Source organism: Mandrillus leucophaeus, unplaced genomic scaffold, assembly GCF_000951045.1.
Source record: "Mandrillus leucophaeus isolate KB7577 unplaced genomic scaffold, Mleu.le_1.0 Scaffold460, whole genome shotgun sequence".
In the NCBI taxonomy this organism is placed as follows: domain Eukaryota; kingdom Metazoa; phylum Chordata; class Mammalia; order Primates; family Cercopithecidae; genus Mandrillus; species Mandrillus leucophaeus.
The window spans coordinates 2,069,747-2,084,874 of NW_012104921.1; the positions used below are offsets into that span (position 1 = coordinate 2,069,747).

Consider the following 15,128-nt stretch of genomic DNA (forward strand, 5'->3'; position numbering starts at 1 on the left):
AAAATTTCCAAAGACTTAGTCTCACTTTTTATACTTATCTCATCATTGATTGAATACAAACAATTCAGACCAGCACTGATTCCTAGATCACTTTGAGCAGCACTAGTTTAGGGTCAATGAAACAAGTATAGAAGATACTGCATTTATTATTTAGAGGTATGGAGCTAATTAGAAGAAGAATTTTAAATATTTAAAATAGGTAGTCTCTAGAAAGCAGGTCCAATAATGAGATATAAGAGTTTTTTGTTTTTGTTTTTGCTTTTGTACATGTCTTACTGATTTAGATCCTTTATCAGGTGCATACAATAACTTTCATTAAAAAACTAATAAAAGGTCATGGCGTGAAAGATAAATGGAGTAAATAGAGTACAACCTTTTGTAGAATTCTAATTCTTCCATGCATGGGCTAAAAGGTGTCTAAAATTTGAAATAAATAATGTATAATATTTATATGTAAATATTCACTCAGGAGCTGTAGGATTACAGTTCTTTTTCTGTAATCGCTGCAGTGTGACTGAGCAGTTGAAGAAAGATGCAATCTTCAGTCACTCAACTATCATGTCCACACAAAGAAGAATAGTCAAGTGTGAAGGTCAAATGAATTCTGTCTTCCTACATTCCTTTATTTGCTCAGAATTTTAACACACATCGTAAATGATTTTTCCCTACAGCTGACTTGATTATATAGCTGTTGTTTTCCACAGAGTTTATTCTTAGAGGAAAAGAAATGACACAGATAACCAAGCGATATGAATTGCATAGTTGGTCAAGTGAGATATAATTTGCTTCAGTGCAAGTCATTTCACTAGGAAAATGATGACAGACCTGTAGTGATGGATTGGAAAGCATTTGTTAGAGTCATAGTACATTTCCATTATCAAATTGAATTGATGTGTTCAATTAGAGATACACAGTAAATTTGAGGAAGGTTAGTAATGGGCCATGAAGATTCCCAGAGAAGTTGCTATTTTTTTCCTTCTGAGTTATGATATTCCTTTATATGCCATTAGAGAGGCAAGCAGGCAGTAATCAACACAGAGGCAGCCTCGGAAATTGTCTCACAATGAGCCCCTGACCCCTGCAGACAAAAGATCATTTTCTGTGTTCTCAGGTGAAGTCTGAAGAAGCACCTATTCCCGAGTCACCTGCTGAGTTGTTTCTGCTCAGCTTCAGAGTCACATGGTTAGTCAGTATTCTCAGGAATTGAGACCAGACAGGAAGCCTTGACATTTGGTCACACACACACACACACACACACACACTTTAGGTTTAATGCAAAGGCATAGGAAATGCCTTTAGTGCATCATAATGTGATAATTCTGCCTTTAGTGCCTTTAGTGCACTAAAGGCAGAATTATCAGATTGTGATGATGCAAACAGCGACGCAAGTTCCTTCCACTGGTGTGCTCTGGCAACGTCCATGGTAGTATTTATGCTTCTTTTTCCTGATAAGCACAGCTATAATTTATTCTTCCAATTAGTCTCAATCCTCTACTATAGAATATAGAATACATGGTATCTCAAGGCATAGAATGGCTATCATAATATACCACTAAATTTATCAAGGCATCTTAATTTTATTTAAAATATTTTTGCCATTCAACTTGGTAAATTCAAATAAAATTGGTCACAAGTGTGTTTTTCTCTAGAAATTGGAGATTGAAAAATACAGCCAGTACAAACACAAAGCAAAGCTAAATAAAAGCCTAGCACCATTACCACATGGTATGTTTTCAAAATCCAACAGTGTTCCAGAACGCTAAACACTTAAGTTGGAAGTAGCACTTTGCCATGAAAAGGAACCAGCTGTAGGTCCCTCTTTCACAACATATTGTTCAAAACAAAAAAATAACCCCATTGAAAATAAGGCTCGGGTAGATGAGACCCAGAAATCCAATGGTACGAGAAACAAAAGAAAGACAATTGTCATTTTAATAATTAAACTGTGTTTGTAACAGTTTATGAGCCTTGCAGATCCAGCGAGCCTGCTGAATATTTATGAATAGATTGATTTGTCAACATATTAACACACTGTCAGACATAACGGCATGGAGGAGAGGCGAGGAGACTAGCCAGTGAACTGCTTAAAAATGCTGACTGGTTGCCAGGAAATTTAATCAGAATTGATAAGATAAAGTGACTTATGGAGGTCAGAACCTCCAATGGGGTTTAACATTCTAAACAATCTCAAGATTCTGGAATTAATTATGTTTAATTTTAATAAAAGAATATTAATTTTATACAATTAGTAGGAACTTTACAATTATGAGCCAAAGGCATACAATGCTTTGAAAAATATCTACCAGTAGAGTGATTTTTTTACATATATACCTATGTATACATATTTCAAAATCCAAATAAGGTAATATCTGCAAAGCATGTCCCATTAGGAAAAGAATCATTTATTTTGATAGCAAGTAATATACAGTTAATGAGATTTTCTCTAACAAATGATATTTATAGAGAGAAACTGCTCAGAGGTTTTAGCAAGCACATTGGCATTGTAAATGCTCAAAATTGGCTGCTTATTTGCCATTCAAAATAGAAATACTTCCTGTATATTTCAGTTACAAAGTTAAAGTTTCACTTCTGAATGTACATCATAGTTTAGTTGAAATATATGACACCTGAGTATGTGTGGAGATGTCTGAATAGAGGATCAACAAAGGTTAAATATTCTGTAAGTTTGCTTTCTTCCATAACAACAAAGAATAATGCTTCAAAATAAAATCTTATCTAACCCCTATACTGCTCCCAAGTGCCAACCCACTGAGTAGTTATCTAGAATATTATTAAATTGTTCTAGTGATGGAAAATACACAATTTCATGAGCAGTCCAGTGTCTTTTTAATCTGACTCCAAAACAATGAACAAAAATGTTCATGTATTTATACACACTGATAGAACAAACCCAAACCCTTTCCAAATAAAGATTCATCTCAGAGGTTTGAAAGCAGTCATCATGTCTCCCCTAGCCTTCTCTTCTCCTGCACAACTTAGTTTTTTATATCACCCTCCTGTTCACTGTAGCAGAAGCACTCTCCGCTTTATCTACATTCTCTTATAGTCAAACCTCAGGACTGATCTGACTTAAGGGTCGATGAGTCTAATTAAGAGTAAAGTGGGCCAGGCATGGTGGCTCACGCCTGTAATAACAACACTTTGGGAGGACGGGGTGGGCGGATCGCCTGAGGTCGGGAGTTCGAGACCAGCCTGATCAACATGGAGAAACCCCATCTCTACTAAAAATACAAAATTAGCCAGGTGTGGTGCCTGTAATCCCAGCTACTCAGGAGGCTGAGGCAGGAGAATTGCTTGAACCCTGGAGGCAGAGATTGCGGTGAGCCAAGATGCCATTGCACTCCAGCCTGGGCAACAAGAGCGAAACAGAGAGAGTAAAGTGAAACTACTACTTCCCTCATTACAAAGTACACATTTCTGTTAGCACAACATAAAATAACATTTGATTTGGGTATAATAAACAAACTCATACTGAGTTTACTGTGGATTTAGAACCCAGAATTCATTCTTACATATATTCTTAATAAGCCAGATTTTCCAATTCTGTACTTAGTCCTTTTGAGGAGACTGAGAGAGAAGGACCTAAATAGAGGACATAGTTTCAATTGTCTCCTTTAAGTTATTTACTAGCATGGCCCATTGCTCCAGTCTGTAGTTATTGGGAAATTATTTGTGTAATCCAACTTGTTTGCTCTTCGTGTTGGCAACTTCTGAGCAGAAATTATGCTTAAACCCTTCTATCTCTTCATTCCAGATACTGAACAAGATGGAGCTGAGGACAGATACCTCTGTGATTAGATAGCTTTCTGTATATTTATGTCCATCTATTCAGGGGCCCTTTGGGCAATATTAAGCCAGTTTTTAACCACTATCAATATTCTCATACCTCTAGCTCCTTGCTACTCAAAATGTGGTCTAAAGTCCAGCAATATCAGATTGCCTAGTAGCCATTAAAGTACAGACTATCAGACCCCACCTCAGAACTACCAAATCAGAATCTTCAGTTTAAGATCTCTTAACTATTTTTCATACGTATGTAAAAGTCAGAGAAACACTACTTAGCACAGTCGTGCTCAACTCTAGCTGCACACACCTGAGGCACTTCTACAAATACTGATACAAATATCAATATCCTCTCCTAAAGATTTTCACTTGACCTTTGGTTTGAGTATCAGTATTTAAAAATAAAACTTCCCAAAGGATTTTAGTGTGCAGTCCATTAAAACAAACATTGTAAAATAAACATAATCTGCATGGCAGTTACTGTCAGCGTCATTACGATTTTCTAAAAGAAGTCACTGATCTTATGATCTGTTATATTTTGTAAGGTTGTAATGCCCTACCATCCAGAAATATTTTTAGCCAAATTATGCAAACCATATGCATAGTTCATTAAAATGAAACAAAGTCCAATATGAACACGATCAGAATAATATAAATATATTTTGATTTCTTCTTTAAAGTTTGAATCAATTGGGCTTCAGTTTGGAGGTTGCTGTATGGTTGTGTTTAAACACTTTATGATTTCCAAGATCATATCCCCAGTTTTCAGGAGGAAATGAAATTGGATGAAAAGCAAAGGAGTAACCATTGATAGAATAACTTTCTACAGAGGAAAGAACTGAAAAAGGAAAGATGCCTACTCGAGTCTCTAAAGGTCTTGCACTTCATTGGATTCCAGTAATTGACTCCGGAGCGAGTGAGATGATGATTTCCAGTGGCCTTGTTTGCTGCCGGCAGCCTCTGGTTTCAGTCCCTGAGAGGAGCGTCCCAGTTATTGTTGCTGAGCAACAGCATGCTGAGTTGAGAGCTGGAATGTGAAGGGTTGCAAAACGATTTTTAAAATAAACACACAACTTCCCATCAGCATGAAGCAAGCCAAAGGGAGAGAAGTACTAAGCACTACACTGTGACAGGCAGTGAGGCAGAATTGAAAGGGAAAAAGAAAACACTTGCCTAAAGGCAAGGAGCTTGAAGGTTGATTGGCAATGGCTCTATCACCAGAATGATTGTTCTCATCTGGTTTCTATTTTGAAAAGATACCTGAATAATTTGGGATGGAGAGAAGTCAGGGAAAAATGTATTGTGTCTTGACAAAAGAGATCAGCCTTGCGGTTTCACAGGTGATTTCCTGCCTGAAAAATACACATTGTAAAATAAACATAATCTGCATGGCAGTTACTCTAAGCATCATTCTGATTTTCCAAAAGAAGTCACTGATCTTATGATCTGTTGTATTTTGTAGAGTTTTGATGCCCTACCATCCAGAAATATTTTTAGCCAAAATATACAAACCATATGCATACAATATGGGTATTGAAATTTAGAGCTAAGAAAATGGCTATTTAAATTTCTAATTAATATATTCAGTCTACCAAATGTTACCTAGCAAGCATTTTTCTAATGCATTGTAGTTTAAATATATTTTACTTAAAATATTTGTAAAACTTATGTGCAAAAAATGAGTACCCAATCTGTGTGACCTTAAAGGAGCTAAAATCTAATGATGAGAGTGTGGGGAGATAGGCATGTATTGAAATAATAAAAGAAAATAAAATGGGAAATGGAACATGATTGAAAGGTGTGACCTGGGGAACCTATTAAGAATTTAAGCATGTCCAGTTACAGTTTTTTTGTAGAGTTTTCTGCAAGCTTTGGATGCCTTTCAGTTTAGCCACGACAATGACACCTGCAAATCTACCTTCTGCATACACAGAACCTGTTGTGTCCACACACTGGTATTTGTCTTAAAATGGAGAATGACTGCAATATAGTTTGTGCAACTTCAAATATAATTCTGTATTTTGTTGTTATTGTTAGAAAAAAATGGAATCTATATCATATTCTGATGGAATGCTGCTTTTCATCTTAAAACATAAAGCCCTCTGCACCTGCATATACCATTTAATTTTGTCTTTGTTCAGGTATCCTTGTGCACCTAGCAAATAGGCTACACAGACTTCAGCTATCCTAATATCTGCTGAAAGTCCCATTCTGCTAAAAGGGAATGTTTGATAAAATTTTCTCTTTGCTTTCCTGACATTTTTGTCTCTAAACTGATAGGGCAAGGAGAAAAAATGCTGTACAGGAAGTTAGAAGGAGAGTAACTGTGTTAGCTAAAAATTTATTGTAGCACAAAAGAAACATTAGATTTCAAAAAATAGGTATCTTTTTTTTATAATTTGTAGGGAACATTATTGTGAATCTATGGCTAGAGACATTTTATAAAGCACAAAACTCTGCTCATGAGGAGAAAATTTTAAAATGGAAATTTACACCATACAATTGTTTAAAATTTTTCCATAAGAAGAGTAAAAAAAAGGACTTCCCACATGCCCGGATGTGGCTATTTAAGAAACTTTAGATAAGACAAGGTATTAAAAAGATGGAAGGAGAGGATTGAGCTTAAGCATGAATAAAGATAATAAAATTCTCAGAATAATGTTGGAAAGACTCACCCCCCAGAATAAATGAGCAGTTATAATCAGAAAAAAATTATACTGCTCTTCAAAAAGGTTGGTGTCATGTTTACTGCAAAAAGAATGATGAACAGGCCACTGCCTATTTTACTCCTGTGTCCTTCAGGAACAAAGTGGTGGGAGGTTGGGGGTATTCAAACTGAGAAAATAGTAGGGGAAGAAGATACAGGAAACCCAAGAGAATAAAGGATTCTCATTTCCCCTACTGCTTTGGCCCTTGTTCCATCTTTGCTATTTAAATGTCATCTGTTTATTGCCTGAAACCACTGAAAGACTGCACTGTGTTGCAATACATCTTACCCCAAGAAACCTAGGTATTTGGATATAGTCCTTTTGCTGTTTTTATAGAAGGAGGTACAGGGTACCAAGAATTTCTGAGACATTCTTCCCCAAGTGTCTCTTTTGCATAGGGCTCCAGATTCCTGAAGGACCCAGCTCCTTGTGGAGATACAGGTAAACTGGAGTTTCAGCATTTCGCTACCCTTCCCCACTTGGACACCAGCATCCTAATCTGCAGCTGTGCCAGATTATGACATTTCATTCTGCTCCACTCCTTACTTCCCTCTCTCCCGTAGCCACACCATGTTCCCTTTCTCCTTTACTTTGTTTTTGAGAGGAATTGATAGAATGGCCCAATTTTGTATCTGTCACTCCCATTGTCCCTCTCCCCTACTCTCCTGCAGTTCCAAAGGCATGTCCTACCACATTCACTCTAGATCTAAATTCTGAATTTTGATTTTAGTTTTGGAACTGGACTCCAGACCCCCATTGGGCTTTTTTTCCCTCATTGTTGGCTGTCTTCTGGGACTGCTGTGACTTCTCCAGCTTTACTAGACTGACTGCTCCTTTACTACTGGCTTCCCCTTTCCCTTGTCTTAGTGTCTTTATCCTTGATAAATTACACATGACAGTCTCTGCTGGGAGCTGGCACCTATGGGAAATGAAAGTATCACAAAAGTGCACTCAGTAGCAGCTATGAGATGGGCAAATGTTCAGAGCTGGACACACTGCATATTGAAGAAACTAACAGATGTGCTCTTAGAGCCATGGTAATTTTTAATAAATCATAGACAAAATGAGAGAGATACCAAGGTATTTACGACAAGTAGAATTTCTAAAAGGGGGAAAGAATGGATTCTGAAATTATTCAACAAGAAGCTTAGTATTTATCCTTGACAAAATTCTAGAATGAATGAATGATTAAATAGATGATTTGCAAATATTTAGAAAACAAATCTTGGCCCTTAGAAGGAAATGACTGAAAGTCAGTATTTGTCAGTGTTAATTTACTTAAAATGTATTATTCCAGAATGACTGCACTTTTTTTTAAGTAGGATTTTTTAAGTAGGATTACCAGATTGGTAGAATGAGTCTTACCAAGAACCGATGTGTCTCAATGATAAAGCATTTGGAAAAAAAAAATCGCCTGAAATAGCCTTTGGAGAAGATGGTAAATATGAACTACATAGGAATACTTCTAGGAGGAAGCATTGCCTGCTTTTAAGGCTTGCTCAGAGAATAATTGATAGGCCTGGCAGTTGGTAATGCGTTTTTGTGATAGAGTCAGAAAGCCCTATGTTTAAGCCTTATCCTGAAAAAAGTTATAATAATTATATTAATACATAGCAGATGGGCTTATTCGGTGTGGACGTGACAGAAAGCTAGGAGAATTAACGATACAAGGGTGTCATCACATTCAGAGCTATGGTCTCAGAGATGCACATACACATATACACACATCCTTGCATTCAAGCACATAAAAGTACGGTGGAAACATAATTAAGAATTTAGCTATCATGACTGTAAAAACAAAAAAATTAGTTAAGTTTTGAGATTATTATCCACGTATAATGATGCGTTAATGGTATAATATGGCTGCAGTCTGCCATAGTGTTTAAGAGCACTGGCTTTGAAGTCCAGTCCCCCTGGGTTTCAAATTCAGCTCTATTGCCAAGGAGCTGTCTGACTTTGACCAAGTCACATGGCCTTTTGAAGCTTCAGGTTTTCCTTTTATATAAAATGGAGATTAAAATAATAACTACTTTCAGGGGGTTGTTATAAGGACTAAATAAGAATATGAATGTAATTTTTTTAAAAAAAGAATGAAAACCCCTCAATCCTAAGCTATATGAATAATATATTTGTATATAAATCAAATTGGCCATTAATGAGGAAAATGTTGGTCAGTGATGATTACTGAATTTTAACAGGGACATTGAGTAAAGCTAGTGAATATTAAAATCGAGGTTACAGGAGGACTAAGGAGGCTGAAAGATCTGAAGGAACTATAAAGGTGAGATGAAGGGGAATGAGTCACCGTCTCCAAAGATGTAAAGAATTATCGTATAGAATAAAGTTCTCCATTGCATCTAAAACATAAATAGGACTAATGACAGTAAGTTATAAAAAGAAAACACTTTTTTTTTTTTTTTTGCTTTGAGTAGGATATTAATTAAAGGTCAAAGATTCAAAATGGTGTGTTGTGTCATGATATAATCTGTGGTCTGGGGAGGGGCATGCACATGCCTTTGTAACTAGATTGTGAGCTTTTCAGGGCCAGGGCTTGATCATTAACTCTTTATTTCATAAATAATTGCCAACAAGAATTAAGGAAGATTTGGTGAATGAAGAGTTAAATGAATGATTTATACATACATAATACATGTGAGACAATTTTATTACATGAATGTTGTAGCAATGTAGACATGGCCAGTAAAGAGAATATTGGAAGGAAAAAAAACCTCTAGACTGTGTTCAAAAATGTTTAGCAAAATGCATTTTGGATGGTATAGTTAATGGTGGATTGTATACAACTTGATTAATAAAAAGGATGTTTTAAGAGTTCCAGAAAAGTAACAAGTAGAACAGAATTCTCATCTACAAATGACGGACCTATTTTCTCACTAACACCATGGTCCCAACATTTAGCTACAGGTGCTAACATTTAATAGTTCATTATTTCTGTTGTGTGCTTCCAAAAGCCACAAAATAATGTATACACACATACACATTTATTTGTACACACACGTATCTCCTCTAATTCTCTCCTTATATCCTTAACCATTTTCTCTTGGAGGTACTTGTCATTGCCTTGTTGTGCTTATTGAGGTCACTTGGGTTGGGTACTGTGGCGTAGTCAGACTAATGATTGTATGCTTCATTCAGCAGAACAATTTTTTCATTTTCACTTATTCCATTCCCTTCAGACACTTCTCGTTTCCCCTCTGATAGTACTTGCCTCCCCATTATGCAGTGTGGTTCACTGTTGGGGCCCGTTTGAGCACAAACCAGACCTTTTGTTGAGTTACTGTACTCCTGCCTTTCTAATTATAGAATTCAGAACAGAATGAGTGAATTAACGTCATGAATGTATTCCCTGCAGTGTCTGGGGCAGTGTAATGCTGCAGCATGCTTGCAATAGCACATAAGCTCTCCCTTCACTCCTTGGCCTCCATTTTTGCCGTGTGGTTTCACAGCAGCAAGAATGGAAGGTGCACTTTACTCACCAGTGAGTAAATCATGTGAATGGATATTTTAAAGCACATGCCCTATACGCAGGTCACAGAGAGAACTATGCGTTCAAAAGCTCTCTGAGAACACATGCTTGGAATATGAAAATGTACTAACTACTGTATTTCCTCATGTATCCTAGGTGCATAGGCAACAGTTAAATGTGTGTTGTTGCATTTCGTTTCTCCAAATAATTGTTTGGTATTTGACTCTACAGCCCTTTGGGGCAAGCAAATACTTGGAGTAGTAGCACCATAGAGATATGATTCTCAATTACCAAAAGACTATAGAAGTCACTTTTCTTTTCCTGACACTGGGAAGGATTCTGATTGAAGGAAGCATTCTTTGTCCCTCTGGTCTCATGTGACAGTCTGTATCTTCAGGTCCATACAGGTTGATGCACACCGAAAAGTGGATTCAAAGCTGCCTATTCAAGACTTGGTGATTGGGGAAGATGAGGAGTTAATTTTCATTTTTGTTTATCAGCTGCCTGTTTGATTAAGGTTTTTGGTAGGAAGAGCCATCTTTCAGACATAATGCCTAGGGTAGGTTAAGGGCGAAAATTAACTCTTTGAAATACAAATGCTTCCATTAGGTTGGCAGATTTCACTAAGCTCTTTTTGGGAAGAAAATACTAAAATTCAAAAAAAGAAACATGAAAGTTATTACAAGAATGAGAAGTGTAAGGGAATGACTTTAGTAAATAATGAACTATTAACGACATATACTAAAAATATAATGTCCAGAAAAGGAGAGTGAGAACTCCATCATGTGATACTGTGGGTAACTAGGATGATTTTCAGACTAGATAATGATGAGTATTACTTTTTCTTCATAAATTACACTCACAGACGCCCCCAATCACAAGCAGAGTACTAGGCTGGAGGGACTGTGGTTCTAACCCCTCAGAGAACATTTCTTGTTAAATAGACTTCTTTCCTGTCTTCCTCTAGAAAGTCTATGAAGGCTGATACAGTTACAATACATTGGTTATTTTTGAAAGCAAAAGCAAAGTGAAAGCAATTAAAGTGTTTTCTTCTTGGGCTGTTGATTTTCAGGCTCCAAGTTTATCATGAGATATGATCCATATTACCCGTGTTATGATGTATTTTTTCCATATAATTATGATGTTCAGATGTCTGTCATTAATTCAATACTGTGTGAACCACTGTGTGTATTCAAACATTCAGCATGTTTTATCACAAAATTAGTAAATGCTTTATCTTGAATATTAGTTTTATCCTGCCCATATTGTAAGACATGTTTAAATGATGTATATATAAACAAAATTTCTGAAATAAAGTGTTAAAGAGTAGACCAATTGAAATTCATATCATACTATTCCATAATTACTTCTAACTTTTTTTTTTTTAGTATCCAAAATAAATGAAGGCCAAGGCCAAGGTTTCAGTATTCTTAAGAGGATTTTTTTTTTTGTTATTCTAGTGCCTTGTCACTATGCTGCATTTAACTGTGTGAAATAGCAGATGTGAAATAAACTATAAATGAATTATGCATTTGTTACAGATTTGTCATCTATTTTTACTGATAATTTTTTTCAGCCATTGATCTTATTAACAATTTGCTGCAAGTAAAAATGAGAAAGCGCTACAGTGTGGATAAGACCTTGAGCCACCCTTGGCTACAGGTAAACAACAATCATTGAGTTTTCTTAGTTGAATGAGCTTCTAAATATTTATAGGATTTTGATATTTAGAAATCTTTTGCAATAATTTTTAAAGTGTGATTATTCTAATATCAATTTATTTGCTCAAATGCATGCAACTTCATAGGATTTAATAACAATTTAGTGTTTCTAAACATTTTTCTCTACCAGGATAATTTGATAGAGGAGATACATGCACACATACACATACACAACCCAAAACCAAAAGGCAAAACCAAATATAAATAAATAAACCAAGGATCATAACAGACCTCAGACGACCAGATTTCAAAAGCATCTGTATGTGTAATCCTGATAAATGTACACATAGATGATGCCCATCTGGTCATGCACTGTACTCATTTAGAAGCTATATTTTTAAATGCTAGGTTATTATGTATGGAACAAATGCATGGCAAATACGAAGTATATGCATGTGCTTCTGTTCATGTAAATATTTATTATTTTCACATTGAATTTAAAGTTTAGAAAACTAATACTCTGAAATACTGAAGGATTATTTGTAGGCATTACATTTCAAAGGAATACCGACATTCCTGGTTGCTTGACTACAAACATTAATTGCCTACTCTTTGATCCATGGTATCATATAAACAGTATGTATTTGCAAAGGTTAGGCAAATAGGATGGCTTTGGTGCCGACGCTGTCGCTTGAGGATGCGTGATGAAAGATTCAGCGCTGTTACAGTGGAAAGAAAAGGGTAACTCATAGATTGCAGAAACTGACATCATATGACACAGCATGTTGAGTCATAATGATCTCTATGGTAATATTTTGGAATTTCCTCTTCAGGACTATCAGACCTGGTTAGATTTGCGAGAGCTGGAATGCAAAATCGGGGAGCGCTATATCACCCATGAAAGCGATGACCTGAGGTGGGAGCAGTACGCAGGCGAGCAGGGGCTGCAGTACCCCACACACCTGATCAATCCAAGTGCTAGCCACAGTGACAGTCCTGAGACTGAAGAAACAGAAATGAAAGCCCTCGGTGAGCGTGTCAGCATCCTCTGAGTTCCATCTTCTATAATCTGTCAAAACACTGTGGAACTAATAAATACATACGGTCAGGTTTAACATTTGCCTTGCAGAACTGCCATTATTTTCTGTCAGATGAGAACAAAGCTGTTAAACTGTTAGCACTGTTGATGTATCTGAGTTGCCAAGACAAATCAACAGAAGCATTTGTATTTTGTGTGACCAACTGTGTTGTATTAACAAAAGTTCCCTGAAACACGAAACTTGTTATTGTGAATGATTCATGTTATATTTAATGCATTAAACCTGTCCCCACTGTGCCTTTGCAAATCAGTGTTTTTCTTACTGGAGCCTCATTTTGGTAAGAGACAGAACGTATCTGTGAAGTAGTTCTGTTAGGTTTGTCCCATTGGTGTTGTCATTGTAAACAAACTCTTGAAGAGTCGATTATTTCCAGTGTTCTATGAACAACTCCAAAACTCGTGGAAAAAAAATGAATGAGGAGGGTAGGGAATAAAATCCTAAGACACAAATGCATGAACAAGTTTTTAATGTATAGTTTTGAATTCTTTGCCTGCCTCGTGTGCCTCAGTATATTTAAACTCAAGACAATGCACCTTGGTGTGCAAGACTTAGTGCTCTTAAGCCTAAATGCCTTAGAAATGTAAACTGCCATATATAACAGATACATTTCCCTCTTTCTTGTAATACTCTGTTGTACTATGGAAAATCAGCTGCTCAGCAACCTTTCACCTTTGTGTATTTTTCAATAATAAAAAATATTCTTGTCAAGATATGTGTCCACCTGATTGAATTATTTTCATTCATAGTTCACACTAGGGTTTTCAGGCCAACTAGGAGCAGAAGTGTCTGCTCAAAGAGCAGGAAAAAAACTCTAGTCTAGAATGTAGTTTTATGTACTCTGAAGCAGTAAACGTATGTTTCAAAGGGGAGTGAAGCTTTCCTGTCTTGCATGTGGTTTAATTTCTAATAGAAGGGAAAGCTTTCAAAGCGAAAAGTGACCAAAGCCAAACCGAGTGCTTGGAGGCGTAGGTAGGATGACTCTGAGTAGTTGGAATATTGCAAATAGCATCTTAATGTAGCTTCCTGATTTAGTCAATATAAGCTAGAGATTTATTAGAATATCAGATCTGATTTCTTTTCATATTATCTAAAGATGGTTCTGAGGTGAACCAAAAAAGCATGTAAAGACTAGAAAGTAATCCCTAAACAGAAAGACATCTCAAGTGAAGTTCTATAGCCTGGAGAAGACTAATTGGACCTAACAGATTTTAGGTATATAATGTGAATAATGTGGGTTGTTTTCCTTAGTAGCAGGATGGGAATAGCATACTATGTAACAGAAAAAAAAAAAAAAAAACTGTAATTAATGTTTGGAAGAATGTTACAAGAGTTGTGAAATACTCAAATATATTAGATAAGTATGTTAAGACTGTACTCTTTCCACTTGGAGGAATGAGGGGACAATAGATTATCTTTCCAGTGATTAGTCTCTGTTTTGTATTTTTATTGAACTTTAACAAGTATAAAAATTTAAAAGTTCTTTAATCTGCTTTTCTCCAGGGGTAGGGTGTGTGTGTGTACGTGTGCTCACGCATGCACAAGTGAATTTGCATACACAAGCATACATACATGTACCATCAACTTGAAAGAATAGAGTGTTAATCAGTAAGACAATAACTGTCTTGCCAACCTAGGAATATAACTGACACCTTTTCTATGACACCTTTTCTAAGCAATTTCAGGAAAATGGAAAAGGAGTGGAAGCATATAAATTTCTTCCCTCTTCAAATGGGCATAATATAAATTAGAGGCTTATTGTTTGAATTATAATTTATATAGTTTATATGCCTATGTTTCATCAGCTGCAATATAAAATGTAATCAATAACTTTTCTTGCTTGGTATGGGATTCTAAAAAGATTATAGGAAAAGAAACTATGATAATGTTATCCATATAGTATAAAATATCCTAGAATCCTTGATGATTGGCAAGAGTAACAAAATATTACTGTACATTATAAAACCACACAGAAGTCAGTTATCCATGCAGCAAAAAATTATTTCGCATCTGTTCTACACAACTCTTTGCTAGATTCTAAGATTTTGAAATGTGAATAAGACATGGTCCCTGCACAAAATAAATTTATTAGATAGACCTGAATAAACAAATTGTTGGTGCTTTTAGAAAATGAGAGGTAAAGGTATAAGGCATCATGGAGAACAGTTAATAATGGAGGAAGAAAGCAACAGAATGATGTGTTTGAGCAGAACTAGAAAAAATTATAGGAATATACCTGGCTGAAAGTAGGAGAAAACAGCATGAATGAAGAAATGAGGGTCCAAAGAGGACTGTTACAAAGACAAAACTACTCTTTATAACAGAAGAATAAAGGTAAGGAAGAACTGAAGAAGTCCATCCAGTAGAAATGGGT

The 15,128-nt window shown here is 36.0% G+C and overlaps 1 protein-coding gene across 1 annotated transcript in view; it reads left to right on the forward strand.

The window, feature by feature from the left end:
* PRKD1 (protein kinase D1) overlaps positions 1–13,465 on the forward strand; it is a 161,825-nt gene extending 148,360 nt beyond the window's left edge. Inside the window, exons 17-18 of the mRNA XM_011994771.1 lie at positions 11,573–11,658; positions 12,491–13,465. Coding sequence (XP_011850161.1) covers positions 11,573–11,658; positions 12,491–12,709 — 305 coding nt within the window. The 3' untranslated portion in view covers positions 12,710–13,465. The remainder of the gene's footprint in view (positions 1–11,572; positions 11,659–12,490) is intronic.
* The last annotated feature ends 1,663 nt before the right edge of the window (positions 13,466–15,128 follow it).